This window comes from Haliotis rubra, unplaced genomic scaffold (genome assembly GCF_003918875.1).
Source record: "Haliotis rubra isolate DU_JTF1 unplaced genomic scaffold, ASM391887v1 Scf1012, whole genome shotgun sequence".
In the NCBI taxonomy this organism is placed as follows: Eukaryota; Metazoa; Mollusca; class Gastropoda; order Lepetellida; family Haliotidae; genus Haliotis; species Haliotis rubra.
This window is the reverse complement of record NW_025764907.1, coordinates 201,296-224,361: the sequence shown is the minus strand read 5'-3', so window position 1 is coordinate 224,361 and position 23,066 is coordinate 201,296. Positions and strand designations below refer to the sequence as shown.

The window sequence follows — 23,066 nt, the reverse complement described above, 5'->3', positions numbered from 1 at the left end:
CTGTCACAGACCTTTCATTGTCAATATATTGAATTGTGTAAATAATGTCAATTGTTTTCATTTTGTCTCAAATCCTTCTTTGTATGGTAACCATGGTAACTCTTCTAACTTGTCATAATGGAATAATATATGAAATAAACATCACTGATCATGTTGCAGTTGTTCAGCTAAAACTTGACATTCAAATAATTCAAGCAGCTATTGAATGCGGTGTTTTTGTCAAATCGAAAACACATCTTGATCAGATGACATTCTTACAACCAATAAAAGTGTAATCATTCCTGAACAAATTGATGGGGAAGATAGTAGCATGTTGCCGAGGTAATCAGCTGGTGAGGTTGTCACAGAAAAAACACCTGTTGAATTTTGTTGCTATAAGACCATGTCAAATATTGACCCTGAATGAAATTCATGGGGAGTATTATGCTTCAGTAATGGGAAAACACCCTTCTCGTCCATTTCATCGATCCATTGCTATTTTCCCGCCTGATATGTTTAAGAGCTCATATTTCCTTAATGGTGTTTCCTTAATTTGATATAATTACATACATTTAAGTTGTGTGATGAGGACAACGGAGAAACTGAGAGAGTATCATCTATGTCATCTGATAAATATGAAAATGTAGGCCTCCATTGCTTCTAGAGCACATTTCTCTCTGAGGATGACAAAGAAAGTGTGGCAATGCCTTGAGGAAGACCTGTTAAATACAATGGCTGCAGTATTAACACAACACTGAATGCAGCATGTCGGGATACTGTAACGGGTTGCTGGGCTGATGAATCATTGGATCAATGTGCAGGAATTGTGTTGTAATTATTCTGGTGTTCATCAGAAATTGATACTAAAACCATTTAACACAGATGATAAATAGATGAACGGAAATTTGTTTTTTGCTGTGCAAAATAGGTCACATGCTTGTCTAATGGTTGTTGCCTAATACCATTGTACTGGCATGATCTGGCCTGCTCGCTTGTTGTATCAGCAAGTTCACAGAGGGATTTTCAGGCCAATGGGAACGTAGCTGTGGAAGAATTGATTGACTCGTCATGTACGCCCGCCATCTATTCACATCTTCCTGAGATTACCAATTTCCGGGCTACATGATCATGAACGGTCTTAATTCAAGAATATCAACCTGTCGTCCTAGATGGGCCTATATATCATTTGATTAAGCATGTTGAGAGCAGGGGTACATTCCTTGTCTTTGAAGTATTTCGTGCAGCTAAATATGATGAAGTCGTAGTCCATTGCCATGATTTCAAGGATGCTTTGGCTAATGTTGGAGTATTCATATGTTTGTATTTATGAACTTCCAGATATCTTGGCACACCCGTGTTTATTGTAAAATGGAACAAATATTTGATAATCATGTTAATTGATTAATGATATTCATGTTTAGTAGGTAGGTCTAACAGATATATTATTCATCGACCTCTAGCTGAAAGCTAACTGTGTCATGACGACAGTGATTAGTTCTTAGGGTTCTTGCTAGTTTTGGGCCAGTGAGTAAGTTGGCTAAGCGGTGTTCAAAATTACAGGCAGTACTGGTGTCTTTGAGAAATGCTCCTGTACTCCTAGAATCCCTGTATCCCATATTTCTATAACTTTTAACAGGTTGAATAGTAATCATTCTGTCAAAATATGTGCGAAGACTAATACAAGTCGCCGTACTGAAGAATTTTAAATATGCATTTTCATAATTATACCAAATACATACAAAACATTCAGTGAAGGGTTTATATATTTTCGTTGTTATAACAAATAATGCAATGCTCTCTGGAATAAATAGGCTGTCCAACCCAACATGCAGGACTGTACCCGGGGTTGGTTGTCTACCACTGCCCATGCTGGCGTCCAGGAACGAAAACCTTTTCTGTTTCACGCAAATACATAGAATATATGTAAATAAAAAAAGTATCAAATTTTACATGAAGTTCATCTGATAATGTGTGTCCTTAGTTTTGTTGTAGAAAACGTATTTATGCATGTGTATATATTTCCGCGTCTGGCCGAAGTTACCTGTATAGGTACAGGGTAAGTGAAACAACATATTCTTACCTTTAATATACTGTGCACACTGTAGGGGCTGGGGGAATGGGATAGTATCTTCCAGGATGATGCTTGTTAATCAAATCGCCGACGTCATGATACACATTTCTTTCAAAGATGATGATGATGATGATGATTTGTAGATTTGATTTAAACAGTATTTTATTTCCACAAAGACATGTAATATACATTAAACATTAATAAATTACAAAAGGAAAAAGGATCAGCAAACAGGCTGCATCAGCCTATGTAAATGCTTCTCCTAAAATTTGTAGATTTAACATGAGCTTACTGACATAATGCGACACAAAGTGCCGATTTCTGAATGCATACATTAGGTACAACTTACTTATGTGCATCATCATTGTCAACTAATCATTTTTCGCGGGCATAGGGTGGTTATCAGGCCCTGGACCGTGTTTGCAGAGGGAATCAAACATCCTCAATTTGCAATAAGCAAACCCGTGATCAGTGAGCCGTTTGAGCGGCTCTCCAGAACCCATAAAACAATTAGCGTCTAATTAGTTTGTTTTCTTCATAACTTCTCTGTGTCATTTTACAAACTGATGTATCAACAACAGAAAAGTGTTATAGACGCATCCCATATCACATCGTATATTCACGGTTCTAAAAAAATATCCATTTTTGAAACTTTGCTTTTAAGGGGTTTTAGCAACGTTCTCATTTGGTTGAAACAGTTTGCATAATATTCCATAAATGCTTCTGAAAATGTTATGTTTATCTGTTTGCGATATATCACAAACAAATAATAGTAATTAAAATACACCTGCCGTGTATATGCCGTATATATGTGAACCGTCAATACGATCGATATCGGTTCCAATGACACGGGCCAGGTTTACAAGTCTGTTTTCTATAATCGTCTTGAAAATGAAATAATGCACGCTGATACCAGTGAAGATATTCACAAAGATATGTATCATAGCCTTAATTCACACATAAAAAAACCCTTTTGGGATGTGATTACAAAATCCATGTGCATGCCGATGAAACTGGGCGCTTCCGATAACACCTCACATGAGGGCTTCAGGCTCCATTTGATTGGCTGAAACAGTGTCGCGCGCGTTTGCAGGGTATTCTGTAAAACAGCATACACGGCTAATGCGAGCACAAGCTGAAATGTATTCTCAGAGATCCAATATCGACACGTCAACAGCGTGAGCTGTCGTCAAAAGTCAAAGAAACGGCGCTGCATTTTGATTTAACACTAACTTTGATTAGCACGAGATGTCAACTAAGACTGATAGTGACTTCTTTTCAGATTCAGTTTCGAATACACCATTGAGTCTCTTTACACGCTGTAACAAGCAAAGACAGTTTTACGTTAGTATTGAATTGATAGGTTACTTTTACGCATTACAAATGCGTGAAAATTAGTGAGGTGAACAGGTAAGATTTCGTGCTGTGTAATCAAGACACTATGTACAGTTCGGTATTGCCGATTACATGCATCATGGGGACCTCCATTAACGCGATAGGTAATGTTATCGATCGGGATTATGAACGCTTTTATTGACATTTGGCATTTTTATATATATTTTGGGTTGACTGATGTTTTATCTTCAATTCTGTCGCAAATAGTCGCAACTCGTTCAACACGATCACAATATACAAACCATTGTCAAACGTTTACTTAGGACAATCTAAACTAGTTTAAATATTGAAAACTATTTCGGAATTTAGGAATTGAGATCAGTAATATCATTTTAACCAAAACATCTGAGACTTCTATTCATTTGGATACACGATAACATAATTTTTTCCGCTTTTTAAAAAGCGAGCCGTGTGCATTTGCAGGTGAAGGTGCACAATACGTCACATCCGGAAAATATGCAAATGACTTTATAGTTGTTTGCAAGATTTCTACTCTTGACGAAGTAAGTTTTGATTCATGCAAGATGCAATGGCGGTAGAGGTCATATTAGTTTCAAAATGTTCCATAACTCACTGCAAAGATGAATACTTTAACATTTCTAAAACTAGCCATGGCATCCATTAAAATGAATCACTTTTTCAAATGCGATTAATTATTTTTACGTAATTTGCATATGTAAACAACCGACCCTGGGCGTGGTGTTTCTTCCCGAGAAACCTGTTTATTCACGACTGTCAAGTAACCACCACGCTTGGTGATTTTACGGGACGCTTTAATCACCCCGCGCCGTGTTTGCACCCAATCGAGTTGGTTCCACGGTGATTGAATTAATTAGGGTCAAAGCGCTTCCAGTTAGTACCGCTGGGCGCTAATACCGCTCAGCGCATTACTCGCGAGACGATAGGCAGCGTCTCATTCGCTGCATTACCGTCTCTGACTGGTAATGGTTATGACAACCAACAAGGACCTTCTATTTTGATCCTTAACTCTGAACGGGGGCGGTGTGGTAGCCTAGTGGTTAAAGCGTTCGCTCGTCACGCCGAAGACCCGGGTTCGATTCCCCACATGGGCACAATGTGTTAAGCCCATTTCTGGTGTCCCCCGCCGTGATATTGCTGTAATATTGCTAAAAGCGGCGTAAAACTAAACTCAGTCAGTTAACTCTGAACTCTACTTTGATGAACTCTGTTAGTAAGATTGGATAATGTATTTACACCGGTTTACAAACAAGTTTTAAACAAACCTATGACATCGACTTGGTCTTAACTCCTGGAATCATTGTTGCTGAATGAATTGTGTTCTTCTAATACACCTGTAGACTAACAACAAGTCTCTGAAATGAACATATTTTACTGAAAAAAGTTCATAGTAAAAAAAATATATCTAATGAAAAGGAGCCCTGAGACTTTCTTCATTTTCAGATGAAGCTGAGGAAATCTAGACTTGCCACATTTTCTAGACTTGTGTGGGCTTTCTTGGATATATTTGCTTCAGGGTCTGTACGAGAGACTTATACACCTGTTGAGTATTTATCTGGTTGTCAAGTCATTCATGAGGATCTTATCAGTAATTAGCTGGAGAAAAATGCCAGCACTTTTTTTATTGGACATTCATTTATGTTATGAAGAGAATTGACAATGAACATCTGCGGTTATCACTGATGTTTCAGTGATCCATTCTTACAATTTTCTCTGCTGTCTGGTCTTTAATACCCAGTGGAACGTGTTTAAGTGGATAATCGCCACAGGTCAAACTAATTAGCATTTTGTGTTTGTATGAAACCATGGTAACATAGTTTAATGTGTATATGAATCTTATGATTTCTTTTCCTTTAGGGTTCTGTCACTTTTAAGGTATTTAACCCAGGTGATATTTCTTACAAACTTATTTAGAGATAATAGTATAATCTGGTATCACTTAACCAAAATAGATTCTCTTTATCACTTGAATCGCATTTATGCTCTGAACCCTGGTCTCCAGCTATTACCACAGAGGAACACAGGGACAGTGTGTGAGGGAATCAGGCCAGCATGGATTCCAGGGAGCACTTGGCCAGCTGTTGCATGGCCTCAATGCATGTGCATGTGCATTAGTCATGATGACTGGCATACTCTGCCTGCATGCAGTCTGTAATTGACACATGGGGTGATGCAGGAGAAGGTGGCTGCGATCATTTGATGCAGTGGCATACATTACTGTGATTGAATCTGAGACAGACTGGGAACATGCACACCATGTTGAATGGGGAATGTGACTTTGTGATGAAGCAGGGGGATTTGTGGGGCTGGCAGTGAGGAGATGATGACAATAAGACATCAGGTTTCACGCCTGTGTGGGGAACAACTAATTGTGTGATGAATCTGATACACCATGTGTTTGTTGTGTGGAGTGTTAAGGGAGGGATCAATATGGGTGGCTGTTGCTGATAGTTAGATAAATATTGTTGAAAATGGGATATTGATTGGAGCAAATTAAACAGTGTCAAACGAGCTGGATTTGTATCCCGCAGAAGAAATTTGATGTTGCTGGAATTTCAATTCGATTTCAGGCACGTGGTTCTCATTTATCATTTGTATGTTTAATACAGTTTGAAAGTAGGCATGGAGATAACATTGACTGTGGAGTTATCAGTGGTTACTGATGGATGAAGTTAATTGCATGTGACATGGATGTGTGGAACTGTGACACTCAGTAGCAACGAATATGGAAGCTGTTCCAGGAGATGGTTGACTGTGTGAGAAACACTGTCAAGAGCTGTTAGAGGTTAGGTAGAGTGGCTCAACAAGAGATTTGTTCAAATAGAAATCTAATTACATATTTTTTTCCAACAAGATCAATTCTTCTTGCTTGATTTAACACAAGTCCTGTTGATACAGCGTGTTGAGAGTAGTTGTCAGCTCATGGATGAATATCGAACTAGTTTTTATCAGGGGCATGGATAATGTTGGAAGAGCGTTCTATGCCCATACTCACACTGCAGCATTAATTATGCATAAAATTCATCACTGACTCACCATAGAAAATATTTTGTATGCAAATAACAGAAAGCACTGTACAAGCAATACAAGTTCAAATAACTTTGCAAGCATATTTAACCATATTATTCTATAACCAGTTTGTTTAGTTAAGTCATGTTATGGCGCATGTCACGCCGAAGACCTTGGTTCGATTCCCAGCGTTAGAATGTGTGAAGCTCATTTATAGTGTCACCTGGAAAAAATTAAACTCACTCACGCGCTCACTCACTCACTCATTCACCCACCCACCCACTCACTCACTCATTCACCCACCCACCCACCCACCCACTCAGAATAGATTACCCTGAATCTCCCAAATCACTGGGGCTCCTTTGAATGTGTTTATTTGTATCTATCCAAATTATGTATGTGCAGGGACCAAGCATTAGCCTACATGTTTGTGACAGTGATGTTCTTCCATTTCAGGGTGTTCGCCAGGTAACTTTGGGTGGAAATGTAAGTTCCGATGTGCGTGTCGACGAGGGCCATGTCACAAAGAGACCGGGTTTTGCGAGTCTGGCTGTCAGGAAGGGAAATACGGTGTTGGCTGCCAGCTCTGTGAGTAGCACCAGTAGTTTGATGTACACAGTAAACAGTCATGTCATGCTGTATACCGTAAACAGTCATGTTCTGCTGTATACTATAAACAGTCACGTCATGCTGTATACCGTAAAGTCACGTCCTGCTGTATACCGTAAACAGTCACGTCATGCTGTATACCGTAAACAGTCATGTCATGCTGTATACCGTAAACAGTCATGTTCTGCTGTATACCGTAAACAGTCATGTTCTGCTGTATACCGTATATAGTCACGTCCTGCTGTATGCCGTAAAGTCACATTCTGCTGTATGCCGTAAACAGTCATGTCCTGCTGTATACCGTAAACAGTCATGTTTTGTTGTCCACTTTGGATGTTTGTATTCTACGATTGATGTACTGTGAACAGTGGGCGGTGGGGTAGCCTAGTGGTTAATGTGTTTGCTCGTCACACCGAAGACCCGGGTTCGATTCTACACATGGGTACAATGTGTAAAGCCCATTTCTGGTGTCCCCTGCCGTGATATTGGTGGAATATTGCTAAAAGATGCATAAAACCATACTTCATACTCACTCACTGTGAACAGTCAGATGTTTCTGTATACAGTTAACAGTCATGTTCCGCTCCAAACAGTGAACACTCATTTCTTTTTTTTCTAGTTGTTTTTGTTTTACAACATTTTCTATGCTATCTCAATCTGTAATCTACCTACAAGTCTGAAGCCTGTGGCAAGTAATATTTCTGTCTGTATTGCTGGATCAGGTTGGACTAGTCAATACTAAGACCAACAAATTCTTTCCCAAATACAAATTGGGTTGGTGTTGATAATATTTATTCAATTGTTTTTCAGTAAATGAGTGCTTGTACGACAGTCAAGGTGTGAACTACACGGGAACACTCAGTGTTGGTGACGAAGGAAAGACGTGCATAAGTTGGTCGCATCCTTTTATACAACGGGAAGGATATACGCTGGACAGATTTCCCCCTGGCGACAGTCCCGAGAACTACTGTCGGAATCCTAAAAACAACTATGGAAATTACGGAGTCAAGCCATGGTGTTTCTTCTCAACCACTTTGAAAAAGAATTTTGTGACATGTGGAAAGTTGAAGACATGTTGTAAGTAAATATGTTTAATGTGAAAATTGACTTCTCTTCAAGAGGATGTGACATACAGGAAGTACCACAGGGTGTGGGGGTACTGGATTCAGGGCTTTTCTTCAAGTATCACAGGGTGTAGGGGTACTGGATTCAGGGAAATTCTTGAAGTATCACGGGTGTAGGGGTGCTGAATGAGTGAATTGAGTTTAACGCCGCACTCAGCAATATTCCAGCGATATGGCGGCGGTCTGTAAATAATCGAGTCTGGACCAGACAAAATCCAGTGATCAATAGCATGAGCATCAATCTGCGCAATTGGGAACGGATGACATGTGTCAACCAAGTCAGCGAGCCTGACCACACAATCCCGTTAGTCGCCTTTTACGACAAGCAGTCGCCTTTTATGACAAGAATGGGTTGCTGAAGACCTATTCTACCCCGGATCTTCACGGGTCTGTAGGGGTACTGGATTCAGTGCATTTCTTGAAGTACCACAGGGTGTAGGGGTACTGGATTCAGGGCATTTCTTGAAGTATCACAGGGTGTAGGGGTACTGTATTCAGAGGATTTCTTGAAGTATCACAGGGTGTAGGGGTACTGGATTCAGATCATTTCTTGAAGTATCACAGGGTGTAGGGGTACTGGATTCAGGGCATTTCTTGAAGTATCACAGGTGAAGGGGTACTTGATTCAGGGCATTTCTTGAAGTATCACAGGGTGTAGGGGTACTGGATTCAGGGCATTTCTTGAAGTATCACGGGGTGTAGGGGTACTGGATTCAGGGCATTTCTTGAAATATCACAGGTGAAGGGGTACTGGATTCAGGGCATTTCTTGAATCATCACGGGGTGTAGGGGTACTGGGTTCAGGGCATTTCTTGAATCATCACATGTGAAGGGGTACTGGATTCAGGGCATTTTTTTGAAGTATCACAGGGTGTAGGGGTACTGGATTCAGGGCATTTCTTGAAGTATCACATGGTGTAGGGGTACTGGATTCAGGGCATTTCTTGAAGTATCAGGGTGTAGTACTGGATTCAGGGGATACCTTGAAGTATCACAGGGTGCAGGGGTACTGGATTCAGGGCATTTCTTGAAGTATCACAGGGTGTAAAGGTACTGGATTCAGGGCATTTCTTGAAGTACCACAGGGTGTAGGGGTACTGGATTCAGGGTATTTCTTGAAGTATCACAGGGTGTAGGGGTACTGGATTCAGATCATTTCTTGAAGTATCACGGTTGAAGGGGTACTGGATTCAGGGTATTTCTTAAAGTATCACAGGGTGTAGGGGTACTTGATTCAGTGCATTTCTTGAAGTACCACAGGGTGTAGGGGTACTGGATTCAGGGCATTTCTTGAAGTATCACAGGGTGTAGGGGTACTGGATTCAGGGGATTTCATGAAATATCACAGGGTGTAAGGGTACTGGATTCAGGGCATTTCTTGAAGTATCACGGGGTTTAGGGGTACTGGATTCAGAGGATTTCTTGAAGTATCACAGAGTGTAGGGGTACTGGATTCAGGGCATTTCTTGAAGTATCACAGGGTGTAGGGGTACTGGATTCAGGGCAATTCTCGAAGTATCACGGGGTGTAGGGGTACTGGTTTCAGGGCATTTCTTGAAGTATCACAGGGTGTAGGGGTACTGGATTCAGGGCATTTCTTGAAGTATCACAGGGTGTAGGGGTACTGGATTCAGAGGATTTCTTGAAGTATCACAGGGTGTAGGGGTACTGGATTCAGGGCATTCCTTGAAGTATTTGGAAAATCATGAAATATTAGGTCATGATCATGTCCTGTAATACTGGGCCCTGGGCATGTCATGCGTAACTGGGCCCAGGGCATGTCATGCGTAACTGGGACCACGGCATGTCCTGTAATACTGGGACCAGGGCATGTCATGTATTACTGGGACCAGGGCATGTCATGTGTTACTGGGACCAGGGCATGTCATGCGTTACTGGGACCAGGGCATGTCATGCGTTACTGGGACCAAGGCATGTCACGCGTTATTGGAACCAGGGCATGTCATGTCTTATGTGGACCAGAGCAAGTCATCTATAACTTTGACCAGGGCATGTCATGTATTACTGGAACCAGGGCATGTCATGTGTTACTGGGACCAAGGCATGTCATGCGTTACTGGGACCAAGGCATGTCAAACATTACTTGGACCAAGGTTTCTTTTTCACTTAAAAGGGAAAAGCCAATGTATTGCACTATTTTGGCTTTATAACCTATTAAAAATACATCTTGGGGATTTGTGCAGTTGCGATCGTTCCCTGAAATATTGGGTTTTGTATTCATTGTGAAATGTGTCAATCACCTGGGGTTTTTTTTACGCATTGCGGGGGGGTATTAAAATGGAGTCCGTCCGTGCACATTTGTCTTTTCTGGAGCAGAACTCTAAAACCGTTCAATATTTCTTCACCAAACTTGGCACATACATGGATCTGGTGGTGTACTGGTGCCTTTTGGTAGTTTTGGAATTCTGAATTAAATATTTTTGGCGTTTCCATGGCAACAAGTTCGACTTAGACTGAAATTGGTGATAGTGCTCTTTTCCGAAGCAGAACTCTAAAACTGTTCACTATTTCATCACCAAACTTGGCACATAGATAGATCTGGTGGTGTACTTGTGCCTCTTTGTAGTTTTGGAATTCTGAATAAAATATTTTTGGCGTTTCCATGGCAACAAGTTTGACTTAGACTGAAATTGGTGGTAGTACTCTTTTCCGAAGCAGAACTCTAAAACTGTTCACTATTTCATCACCAAACTTGGCACATAGATAGATCTGGTGGTGTACTTGTGCCTTTTGATAGTTTTGGAATTCTGAATAAAATATTTTTGGCTTTTCCATGGCAACAAGTTCGACTTAGACTGAAATTTAGGGTAGTGCTCTTTTCCGGAGCAGAACTCTAAAACTGTTCAATATTTCTTCACCAAACTTGGCACATAGATAGATCTGGTGGTGTACTGGTGCCTTTTGGTAGTTTTGGAATTCTGAATAAAATATTTTTGGCGTTTCCATGCCAACAAGTTTGACTTAGACTGAAATTGGTGGTAGTGCTCTTTTCCGGAGCAGAACTCTAAAACCATTCACTATTTCATCACCAAACTTGGCACATAGATAGATCTGGTGGTGTACTGGTGCCTTTTGGTAGTTTTGGAATTCTGAATAAAATATATTTGGCATTTCCATGCCAACAAGTTTGACTTAGAATGAAATTGGTGACAGTGCTCCTTTCTGGAGCAGCGCTTTCAAAACCTTTCAATACTCTCCTTCCACTTTTCTATATACACACCTAAATATTTGACATAATCATTACTCGTAAACATAGTAATGAAGGGTATTTTGACATTGAGGGGGATATTGATGACTTTGTCTTCTTGTTTCATATAATGATGATTTCCTGCAAAATTTATCCTTTCCCTCTTATAGCGTGAAAAAGTTCGCCATTTTGTTCATTTCCTGTGTTGAAACTGTTTACTAAGCAATCCTCATTGAAAGTTGTCTTTTGTCCTACAGCCTGTCCAGATGGTCTGTTTGGTGTTGGCTGTAAATCTGTTTGTCACTGCCGGACTATAGACGAGGTGTGTGACAAGTTGTTCGGAACATGCAAATCTGGCTGTGCAGCAGGATGGACTGGACTCAACTGTCAGAGAAGTAAGTCTGTGGAGATATTCATAAAATTAATGTTTCAATGAGTAAAAGAATAAAAATCACACACAGAAAGAAGTTGACTTATATATGTCTGGAAACTTGGACCTGGAGGGTTGACATTCTCCTCCCATTTCCCATCTTCCCCTTCCCTTCAATCTGTCAGAGGTATGTGTATATTTTCGTCCGTTGTCTAAGAAGTAAATCATGATTACCTATCTACTCTTACAGTGTGTCCAGAGGGCAAGTATGGCCAGGACTGTGCCCAGACGTGCAGCCACTGTTACCAGAAGTCATGTTGAGAGAGTGTCAGAAAACTGTGAGAGTGTCAGCACATTACTGTACAGATAGTGAGAGTACAGTAATGCCATGACTGTACAGATAGTGAGTATATCAGTAATGTGTATGACTGTACAGATAGTGAGTATATCAGTAATGTGTATGACTGTACAGATAGTGAGTATCAGTAATGTGTAGGGTAGTACAGATAGTGAGTATATCAGTAATGTGTGGGGCAGTACAGATAGTGAGTATATCAGTAATGTGTGTACAGATAGCACAGATAGTGAGAGTATATCATAGTGAGTATATGTGTGTGGACTGCAGATGTACAGATAGTGAGTATATCAGTAATGTGTAGGAGTGTACAGATAGTGAGCATATCAGTAATGATGGGTGAGTACACAGATGTGTAGGCAATGTAGTACAGATAGTGAGTATATCAGTAATGTGTATGACTGTACAGATAGTGAGTATCAGTAATGTGTAGGGTAGTACAGATAGTGAGTATATCAGTAATGTGTGGGGCAGTACAGATAGTGAGTATATCATTAATGTGTAGGACGTATGTACAGATATGTGTACAGATATAGTGAGTGAGTATCAGTAATGTGTAAGGTGGTGTACAGATAGTGAGTATATCAGTAATGTGGCAGCAGTACAGATAGTGAGTATATCAGTAATGTGTGGGCAGTACAGATAGTGAGTATATCATTAATGTGTAGGAATGTACAGATGTGTATGAGTACAGATATCAGTAATGTGTATGACTGATACAGATAGTGATGTATCAGATAATGTGTAGGGTAGTACATTGATAGTGAGTATATCAGTAATGTGTGGGGCAGTACAGATAGTGAGTATATCAGTAATGTGTAGGATGAACGTACAGTAAGATAGTGAGTATATCAGTAATGTGTAGGGACTGTACAGATAGTGAGTATATCAGTAATGTGTAGGGCAGTACAGATAGTGAGAGTAATGTGTATCAGATAGTGGTAGCAATATATCATCAGTAATGTGTAGGGCAGTACAGATAGTGAGTATATCAGTAATGTGTGTAGTGGAATGTACAGATAGTGAGCATATATAATGTAATAGCACAGATAGTGAGTATCAGTAATGTGTAGGGTAGTACAGATAGTGAGTATATCAGTAATGTGTGGGGCAGTACAGATAGTGAGTATATCATTAATGTGTAGGAATGTACAGATAGTGAGTATATCAGCAATGTGTGTAGGAGTAGCACAGATAGGGTGAAATGCAGATATATATATCATTAATGTGTAGGAATGTACAGATACAGATTCATGCAAGTGAGGACATCAGTAATCAATGTAATGGGGTGAGTAGTACAGTAGGTGAGTATATCAGTAATGTGTGGGGCAGTACAGATAGTGAGTATCCATCATTAATGTGTAGGAACGTACAGATAGTGAGTATATTCAGCATCAATAATGTGTAGGGTAGCACAGATAGTATACATCAGCAGCAATAGTGAGTATCAGCACAGATGGTGAGCATATCATTAATGGTAGTACAGATAGTGAGTATATCAGCAATGTGGGGCAGTAGTACAGATAGTGAGTATATCATTAATGTGTAGGAATGTACAGATAGTGAGAGTATATTCAGTAATGTGTAGGGGCACAGACAGTGAGTACAGATGTGTGAGCACAGCCCATCAGTATGTGTGGGACTGTACAGATAGTGAGTATATCAATCAATAATGTGTGGGGCAGTACAGATGGTGAGTATATCAAGTAATGTGTAGGACTGTACAGATAGTAGAGTATATCAATAATGAGTATGTGTAGGGCAGTACAGATAGTGAGTATATCAGTAATGTGTGACTGTAAGACTGTACAGATAGATATATCAGTAATGTGTAGGAATGTACAGTGTACAGATTGAGTGATATATCATGTGTGGGACTGGGATAGTACTGTACAGATGGTGAGTATATAAGATTAATGGTGTGAGGAATGTACATATATAGTATATCAGTAATGTGGCAGGGCTGTACAGATAGTGAAGTATATCATTAATGTGTAGGAATGTACAGATAGTGAGTATATCAGTAATGTGTATGACTGTACAGATAGTGAGTATATCAGTAATGTGTAGGACTGTACAGAAAGTCATTATGTTATGCCAGTAATGTGTAAGACGATGCTGAGGACTGAATTCATGGAGCCTAGGTGACTACTCATGTCCTGTGTTTCAGAATGTCCTGATTCACGTTACGGCCGCAACTGTGAAGGAGAGTGTGGCCAGTGTAAAGATGGAGAGCCCTGTAATAAGAAGACTGGAATCTGTTTTAGAGGCTGCAGTAATGGCTACATAGGATACAAGTGTGATGAAAGTAGGTGAAACGCGATCAATATACAGACCGTGTGTCTCTGTGGGCGATGCATGTACACATGATCACTGTGTCTGGGAATGTGGTCTATGCAAATGTGACCATCACATGCATCTTTCATTTCAGAATGTCCTTGGGGGATGTATGGCAAGAACTGCAAAGTGAACTGTGGCTACTGCAAGACTGGCACCACGTGTGACCCTGTGACCGGCCGATGTCTCAGTGGATGTCAAGCTGGAAAAATGGGAGACAACTGTACCACTGGTAGGTTGTAACAAAGTATCGGCGCCATGTTGTCTGTCATCGGCCTGTTGTTGGAATGCATATGTGTAGATGATCTGGTTCCTTTAACATGGGAGTCTCGAGAAATTTTCACATGTGGAAGTTTTCTTTTAATTACTGCTTTTAGAAAGAACAGAAGCAGGATATTGTAAACCTCTCTGTACCTCTATTAACTAAAGAATGTTTCTTCTCATTTCCAGACTGTGAAGATGGAATGTATGGAGAAAACTGTTCATTTGCTTGTGGAAGTTGCAAGTTTGGGAAGCCATGTCTTGCAAAAACCGGCCAGTGTATGGACGGTTGTAGTGATGGGTTCCTCGGGTACAGGTGTGCTGAAGGTGAGATCAGTAAATTCAATGTACACTCATAAATGTAATCAACAATGCTAAAGTTGATTATTTTTCGAACATGATTATTATTCATATGCTTCACACAAACTTTCTTCCCACTAGTGATGGGCTCTCTTGATACATGTGTAATGGCTGGCTTGCCTACTGTGAATCATATGGGTAATAAAACAACTTCTGTAACTTTGTTGTAGGAATCGTGGCACTAGAGGAAGGGAAGATAACTGGTGGGATCATCGCTGGTGTTGTCATCTTCCTTATCATTGCCATCATCATCGTTGTGGTGTTTGTGGTCTACAGGTAGGGATTGAGACTGTTGTTTCTTCTACACATGAGGCCAACACAAGCCAACGTAAAAGTATATGAGTTTGGATTGCCTTAGCACTACGATTGCATTGTGGAAGGAGCCAAGATCTTCAGTAACTCTTGGTCTACTGTGATAGTGTTAAGAGGCAATACAAACTGACCAGCCCAGCCCAGCCCAGCCCAGCTACCAATTAATCGACCGTGAAGATCTGTAGATATGTCTTTGTCTTCATACAGTCACCCGCGAATGTCCGGGTTAGAATTGATCTTCAGGAACCCATGCTTGTCGTAAGAGACGACTAACGGGATCGGGTGGTCAGGCTCACTGGCTTGGTTGACTAATGTCATCATATCCCAATTGCAAAGATCGATGCTCATGCTGTTGATCACTGGATTGTCTGGTTCAGACTCGATTATTTAAAGATTGCCGCCATATAGCTGGAATATTGTCGAGTGAGCCGTAAAACTAAACTCACTCACTCACTCACTCACTCAAATTAACTGTCAAGAAATAAATCTGTTGATAGTAAGTTTTGTTGAGCATGATCTCACTCTCTCTTACTCTTGTGTTTAGACATACTGACCTAATGTTTTCTCATAATACCACCAAATAATCAACCACATGGTCTTGAGATGCAACTTAATTGGTCAGTTGGGATTGGTCAGTTGGTCAGGCTTTCTTAATAACATGTCATCATAACCCGACATGCTGGTATGTTGCTTATAATGTCTATCGCTAGATTGCTTGGTCCAGACTTCATTGTTTGCACAAAGCTTGAGTATTGCCAGTTGCGGCTTTAAACAACAAACAGCTGGATGTACAAATGGTATAGAATCAACTGTTTGATAGTGGTTAACTGAGATGAGGATGTTTCTAGATGTGGGTTAAGTGTTTGGAATGAAATTAGTTTCAGATATCTTTTCTTTTTTAAAATTAAAATGGACTCCGTCCGTGCGTCCGTCCGTGCGTCCGTGCACATTTGTCTTTTCCGGAGCATAACTCTAGAACCGTTCAATGTTTCTTCACCAAACTTTGCACATAGATAGATCTGGTGGTGTACTGGTGCCTTTTGGTAGTTTTGGAATTCTGAATAAAATATTTTTGGCTTTCCATGGCAACAAGTTTGACTTAGACTGAAATTGGTGATAGTGCTGCTTTCTGGAGCAGAACTTTAACAACGTTTCAATACTCTCCTTCCACTTTTTTATATACACACTAAATATTTGACATAATCATGACTGGTAGAAATAATCATGAAGAGTATTTTGCCATTGCGGGGGATATTGATGATTCTTTTTTATATATTCCTCCTTGGGGTACTTATAAGCATTTAAATGTCCATTTAAAATCCCTACGACAGTTGTAACAATATTTTGAATAAAATATTTACAAAACAAAAACTACGTTTTGTCTTGTGAGACCACCCTTACGGGGCCCTCTGGCCCCCTACAGCCAAGAGCAGGTAACTCCAGACCGTAACCTCGTGACTCTCTTTCCATGCTGTCGCTGTACCCGACCAAGACGTGTCCCCATACCAGAAGGTTTTTCCCTGCTAACTAAGAGAGTTATGAGTGGTTCAGAACCGCAACTGTATGTATGGTTCTCTTTTTTCCCTTTTGCGAATTGGGGCTTCTGAATTTTTCTTTATCCATAAATTCTCATAACTTGGTACCTGTCGCATGGGTCAGCTTAGTCGCGTGTCAAGATGGCGGACAGGTCCCTCACTAGCCTTCCTGTTCATTGGTTTCCCATGTGGTTTTCAATGTTACAGGTGGTTTTAGTGATTTTTTATTCAGATCTTTATGCGCGTCGCAGAGGGCGATGTCAACTGCTCGCATTTTCTATGGCATTACGCTCAAAACCGTAATTGCTAGTTATGCTGCAGTGTTTACTAAGGTCAACTGCACGCCGCCACGTTGTCGTGATTAGTTGTGTCGCCAATGCGCCTGTTTACATGTATTTGTATGTGGGTATAGGGTAGATTGCTGCACAGGGTTTTTACTTGTTGCAGTTTAAACCCTGTACTTCCTGCCTTGCTGCAATCCCCCGCATCGGGATTCCCATCGAGGTTCGCTTACGCTTCGTTTAGTGCAGAAGGAACATGAGGAAGAGGGGTGCGGCATGTGCCATGTTCTCGCCCAAACCATTCGGTCGAGTACAGACACACGCTTGTTCTAGCAGCAAACCTGCTTCGGGCGGGGTGATCTCTGGCCGCAGGATCCTCCGGCCCAAGCGCTCCCATAGTCAGGAAAGGTCCACGGAGCCGCTTCCACGCCGGAGCCGGCTCCCAAAAGCTAAGGCTACCAAGGCGCTCACACGCGACTCATGCCCCTTCTCGCATCTCCTCCTGCTTCCATCTCTGTACCCGCTTCACCCCCTCTTGATTCAGCACCGTACAAAACGCTCCTGCTGATTCGCTAACCCGTTTTTCCAGGAGCAGATGTCGCCAGTCAAGTCCCTGATTGATACGGCGCTAGCAGGGTTCCGTAAGGAGCTCAGCGCGTCCGCTGGGGCGGAGCTGACACATCTGGGGTTAGCATGCGCCGAAGCCGCTTCGAGAACGCAGCCTCCCGGAGCGGCTTGATCCTGGCTTCGCCGTGGTGATAGCATGCCCTCGGGCGGCTGGTGACGACCTGGCTACGCCCGGGCGGTCACAGGTGCCTGGGTCGTATGCCAGACAGGGTTGCCCCCTGTCATCATCGCCTGGTGTCCCGGACTGGCGGTCGCCTAGGCACCCGACCAGTTCGGGATACCTCGGCGCCTGGCAGCCAGTCTGGGCTGCCCGGGAAGCCTGCTGCGGCAGGTTCCTCTCGGGCTACTCGGCGGCCTGGCGCTGGTTCCTCCGCAGGGATGTTTTTCCCCTGGCCTCTGGACCTTATTACTTTTCTGGTCCTGCCTCTGCTGCCTCCTCTCGGCGCTTCTCTCAGGAGTCACTGAGATGATGACGCCAAGGATTCTGCCAGTCGATATGGAGGAGGAGGAAAGACGGAGGAACCGAGGCGGAGTACCGTACTCCTTTGCCCGGCGTCCCGCGCAGGTTCGGGGATAAGATCGCCAAGTCCTGCAGCAGGTGGCGGTTCCTGGCCCTGCACCCACCCCGGAGTTTCGCCCCCGGGAGGCGTCAGATCTAACCGGGTCGCAGAGGTGCCCAGCGCATGATTCTCCCATCACTGGTCAGTGAAGCGGTGAATCCCGCTTCACAGCTGGTACCGCTTCGGCGCTTTGATTTGCCGCCGACGGGCAGGCGGTACCCAGTTAGGTGAGAGGCGCTTCTTCGAACCACCGCAGTGGTGGAACAGCGCCAGATTTGCCTCCAGTTACATTGGAGGGTCGATCTTCGCCTCCCCTGGCTCCTCGAACAGGCAGGGCAGGCGCCCCTCCCCCCTTTCCGCTAGTTATCACTACGCTGAAGTTCTGCCTACGGCCATTTGAAGAATGTTGCCGTCTGCGCTGCTCAGCAACTTAAAGTGCCGCCCATTCAGCCTACCTGTCTGCATTGCAGGGACAGCTTGCGGCCCACAGCTGGCGGTGCCGACTCATCGGAGTCGGTGCTTTCCTTGGCGGCAACTAACGGATGCTGGACTGCCATCTGGCTCGACAGCATTAGGTGCTGTGCCAGCCAGAATGATGGAATGCAGTCATGGGCTTGGCGCCGCCTGTGGCTGTCTGTGTGGCACGGTATTCGCCGCCCACACAGCAAGCTCTACTCATTGCCCTATACCATGGGATCTTCCCCTGTTCCTGGGGCATTACAGGTGGTTCGGGGGCACGCAAAGAGGCTGTCTCTACCTTTTAAGGACTCAAAGCCTTTGTTGGGCAGCCCTCCGCCTCGCCATCGCCTCCCCGCCAGCATCAGGATACTCGGGCGACCCGCGGCGGCGATGTTGTTAAGTGGGCTGCCCCTTTGCAGTCCAAGCGAGCAAGCGCCGAGAGGCAAGCGTGAAGCCAGCGCCAGCGCAGCAGTCTTTCGGGCAAGGGAAGCCAGCCTCGCTTCCCACTGATTCATTCCCCAGAGCCCTTTGTGGGCCCCCCACTCACGCATGGCGGAGACTTGCCGGTGACGTGCACTGCTCTTGCCACACCGCCCCTCATCGTGACGGGCTGTCCCTATTCCTCTGGGAGTGGGAGAGGCAGCCACCTCAAATCCCTGGGTCCTGTCCACTGCTCAGGGATGGCCATTTGCCACAGTGAGTGGAGCTGATCCTCCGGCCCTTCTCCTCCTTCCCAGTTCGCACACCGTAGCCGACCTCCCGACAAGGCGGAAGTCCTCCGTGTCGAGGTTCAGTCTTTACTGACCAAGGCAGCCATCGAGGTGGTTCCTAAAGGCCAGCCGAAGAGGGGTTTATTCCACCTACCTCGCCGTGGACCAAGAAGGGACGGAGGTTCGTGACCCATTCTGAATCTCAGAGGGCTGAACAAATTACTGGAGGTGCCGCTCTTTCAGGATGGAGACACTCAGGTCAGTGATCCTCCTCGGTCGAGACAGGGGATTGGCTTACGCCAATCTATCCCAAAGACGATACCTCCATGTTCCAATGCACCCCAATTCAAGAAGTACCTCCGGCCTCCTTCGACGGTACGCATACCAGTTTCGCGTGCTCCCCTTCGCATCTCCACGGCGCCAAGGGTGTCGCCACCAAACTTATGCTAATCCCAGCTCAGCTAGCCAGGTCTCAGGGCAGGTATTTGTCACCGCATCTGGACGTATTGGCTACTGGTCTTTATGGGCCTCAGTTAAGCAGACCCTCCACACTGTGCGCGTGCTGGATACTCTGGTGTCACTGGGCTGATTATCAATCTCAAGAAATCAGAACTTCGCCCCGACTTAGGATCTGATATTCTTGGGAGCCAGATTCAACACGGCGCTAGGGATTGTTTCCCTTTGCTCGACCGCATCGCCAAAGTCCGAGGGACTGTGTTACAGTTCCTCCAGGAAGTCTCCCCAAGCCGCGTCGGCCCGAACATGGCTTCGGGCTGCTCGGCAAACATGGCGGCGCATAGTGGACGTGGTTTGGCTGCGCACGCGAGGATGCGCAACCATCCAGCAAGCATTAGCAAACTCAGCTGTGGTCCCACTCATGAGGGCTACCAGATTATGCTCATAACGCCAGAGTGGTTAATCCTCTCACTTGGCGATGGTGGGACGAAGCTGGAATTTGTCCAGGGGTATCCCCCACACCCTGACACCTTCTCCTCAGTTCAGACGGACGCCCTCACAGGTTTGGGGGTCCTGGCTGGCACTCAGCCTCCGGCCTCTGGGCTATCGGAGCAGGAGAGTCAACCTACACATCAATGTGTTAGAACTGAGAGCAGTCCGCAAGGTGTTCGAGTAAGCCCGGTGTTGGTGCAGGGCCGTGGTGGTTCGCTCTAGAAATGGACAATCAAACGCCATGACTACATTCTCGGGGCAAGGCGGCACAGTGTCTCCTCCCGCAAGCCCTTCAGGGAGGCGTGGGCAGTTTCTACTGTGGTGCGATCAGTTCAACATTCGGTTTTGCCTGTTTATCTCCCCGGGTAGACAACACGTGCAGACAGCGCTTCACGGGCGTATACTAGCCCCACACGATGAGTGGATGCTCGACCGAGATATTCGGGATTATCTCCCAGTTGTTAAGGTCGCCCAGGTGGATCTGTTTGCGCCTGGGGTGATGGTGAACCAGATTCCTGTGTTTTGCTCCCGATTCTCGATCCGGGGTGCGTTAGCCAAACGCCGTAAAGCAACGCGCGCTCTTCAGCTAGATTGGACGGACAGGGTACTGTGCTCTCCTCGATACCACTGATTTCCAGGGTCCTGTCGCAGCTGACCGCGACAACCAGCTCGGTACTTGTGCTTGGCACCTTTGGTCGGCACAAAGCTGGTTTCCGGTAATTCTCAGGTTTCTGGCTCAGCCTCCTGTTCTATTACTACTTTCGACCAGACCTCCTATCCCAGAACGAGCGCCCCACCAATCCCAGGATTCAGTGGGTGGCTTGGGCCGCTATCAGGGGATCGCGCCTCCATGCGAAGCGAATTCTGCACCAGTTGCAGACACACAATTTGGCTTCAGCGGAGGATTCGGCTAAACTTGCTCATATGAGGATAGATGGGCCTGTTATTCAAGCGCTGGTGTGTCAACAGGGGATTCTTGATCCCTTTCTACAGGATTTAGTCTGTGTGTTAGAATTCTCCAGTCTCGCTGGAAGCCGTCTAGCGGCTTCAACTGTTCGAGGATATTCTACAGCTATTTCTAAGGCCACATTCTGCTGGGACGGTGCTCTCTTTGGGCAGCACCTCTGGTACAGCAGCTTTTAGCAGGCGTGGACAGAATCCGTCCGGGTTGTCCGGGCGGATTGTCCCCCGTGGGACTTGTCAATCGTTCTTGATTGGCTGTCCGGGTCCACTGCTTCCCCACAATCTGTCGGTTCTTCTTCACTCCAGCTGTTGACGTGGAAGACGGCGCTTTCTTGTGGCGGGTGACTTCAGGCAGGCGGGCTGGGCTTATATTCACGCAATGTCGGGCCGATCCCGCTTACTGTTTTCACAAAGACAGAGTTAGGCATACGGGCTGCTGATACTTACCGTCCTAAGAAGGATAGTCCTTCCATGTGGACGGCGCCCTCTTAGCTTCCAGCTTTCACTCAGCCTTCCCGTCCGGTACCTTCTCTACGACGTGTTCACGTCTTAGATGTCCTCAGAAGACACTTAAGGCTTATATCAAACCGAACAAGGGTAACTAAGTGAAGGGTAACCAATTGTTTTGTTGTTATGCATGGGGTTCATGCTGGTCTCCGATGCACCAAGCAAACCATTTCTAGGTGGCTTGTCTCTGCCATACACATGAGCTATACTCAAACAGGGATGTATCCGCTCTGTAGGGTTGAAAGCTCATTCGGTTAGGGCAGTGGCTAGCATCGACAGCTTACGCTGCAGCCCTGCCCATTGAGGAGATCTGTCGCTGCTATTTGGAGCAACCGAAAATCGCTCATCCGGCATTACCAACTTGACAGACTCTCTCAGTGAGCGTGCTTCGGTTGCCCGGGTCAGTCAGTTCTTCCAGTGGGTTGGTTCCACCCTCTAGCTTCATTGAGCTTTCGAGGTTTTATTGTGTGAACCATTATCTGCCAATTCTTTTTTAACACTGGTGTTGGGTTTTACAAATCTTGTTACATTTTCCCTTGGTGATGGGTTTTTATGTGGTGATGTTTTTTTATTCCCATGTCTCTTGCTTTCTAACCGAGAAGCGATATAGACTAAACTGCCTTGGAAACTTTGCTGCTCATATTCTCGCATTTCGTTTCTTGGGTTTATTATGGACCCTTATCTTCACTTCGAGTAGATTACGGAAGGAGGGAGGGTGTGTCTCGCTTCTGTTGCATTAGCTGCAGGTTTCGCTGGACAAATTTGCATAACGCTACTCCCTGACCCTGGCTCATGCCCCCCGCCTGATTGGCTTTGGTGGACATCGCAATGACCGGGTAAGTGTGCCTTTTCTGCTATAATTAGCTTGGGAAATTCACTTCTCGTATCGGGGTGTTTAAGCAGACAGAATGCAGCCCTGAGATCCGCCTTTAGGAGTCTGTCTTATGTTAGGTAGTACCCAAGGAGGAATATATAAAAGAATCGAACTAACCTGTAGAGGTTTAAGATCTCTTTGAATATATTCCTCCTTAGTATCACCACCTCCCCCGTGATTCTGTCTGACTCTCTGCTCAGCATAGAAAGTGAGGTACGAGGTTACGGTCTGGA

At 44.2% G+C, this 23,066-nt stretch overlaps 2 protein-coding genes across 2 annotated transcripts in view; both read left to right on the top strand.

Moving 5' to 3' along the window:
- The window catches only part of LOC124269372 (receptor-type tyrosine-protein phosphatase kappa-like), a 62,763-nt gene extending 50,698 nt beyond the window's left edge, over positions 1–12,065 (top strand). Inside the window, exons 21-24 of the mRNA XM_046704392.1 lie at positions 6,890–7,021; positions 7,853–8,119; positions 11,632–11,769; positions 11,995–12,065. Coding sequence (XP_046560348.1) covers positions 6,890–7,021; positions 7,853–8,119; positions 11,632–11,769; positions 11,995–12,065 — 608 coding nt within the window. The remainder of the gene's footprint in view (positions 1–6,889; positions 7,022–7,852; positions 8,120–11,631; positions 11,770–11,994) is intronic.
- Positions 12,066–12,071: 6 nt separating this feature from the next.
- The window catches only part of LOC124269362 (receptor-type tyrosine-protein phosphatase kappa-like), a 30,459-nt gene continuing 19,464 nt past the window's right edge, over positions 12,072–23,066 (top strand). Inside the window, exons 1-5 of the mRNA XM_046704381.1 lie at positions 12,072–12,113; positions 14,270–14,407; positions 14,531–14,668; positions 14,887–15,024; positions 15,228–15,333. Of these exons, the coding sequence (XP_046560337.1) occupies positions 14,545–14,668; positions 14,887–15,024; positions 15,228–15,333 (368 nt within the window). The 5' untranslated portion in view covers positions 12,072–12,113; positions 14,270–14,407; positions 14,531–14,544. The remainder of the gene's footprint in view (positions 12,114–14,269; positions 14,408–14,530; positions 14,669–14,886; positions 15,025–15,227; positions 15,334–23,066) is intronic.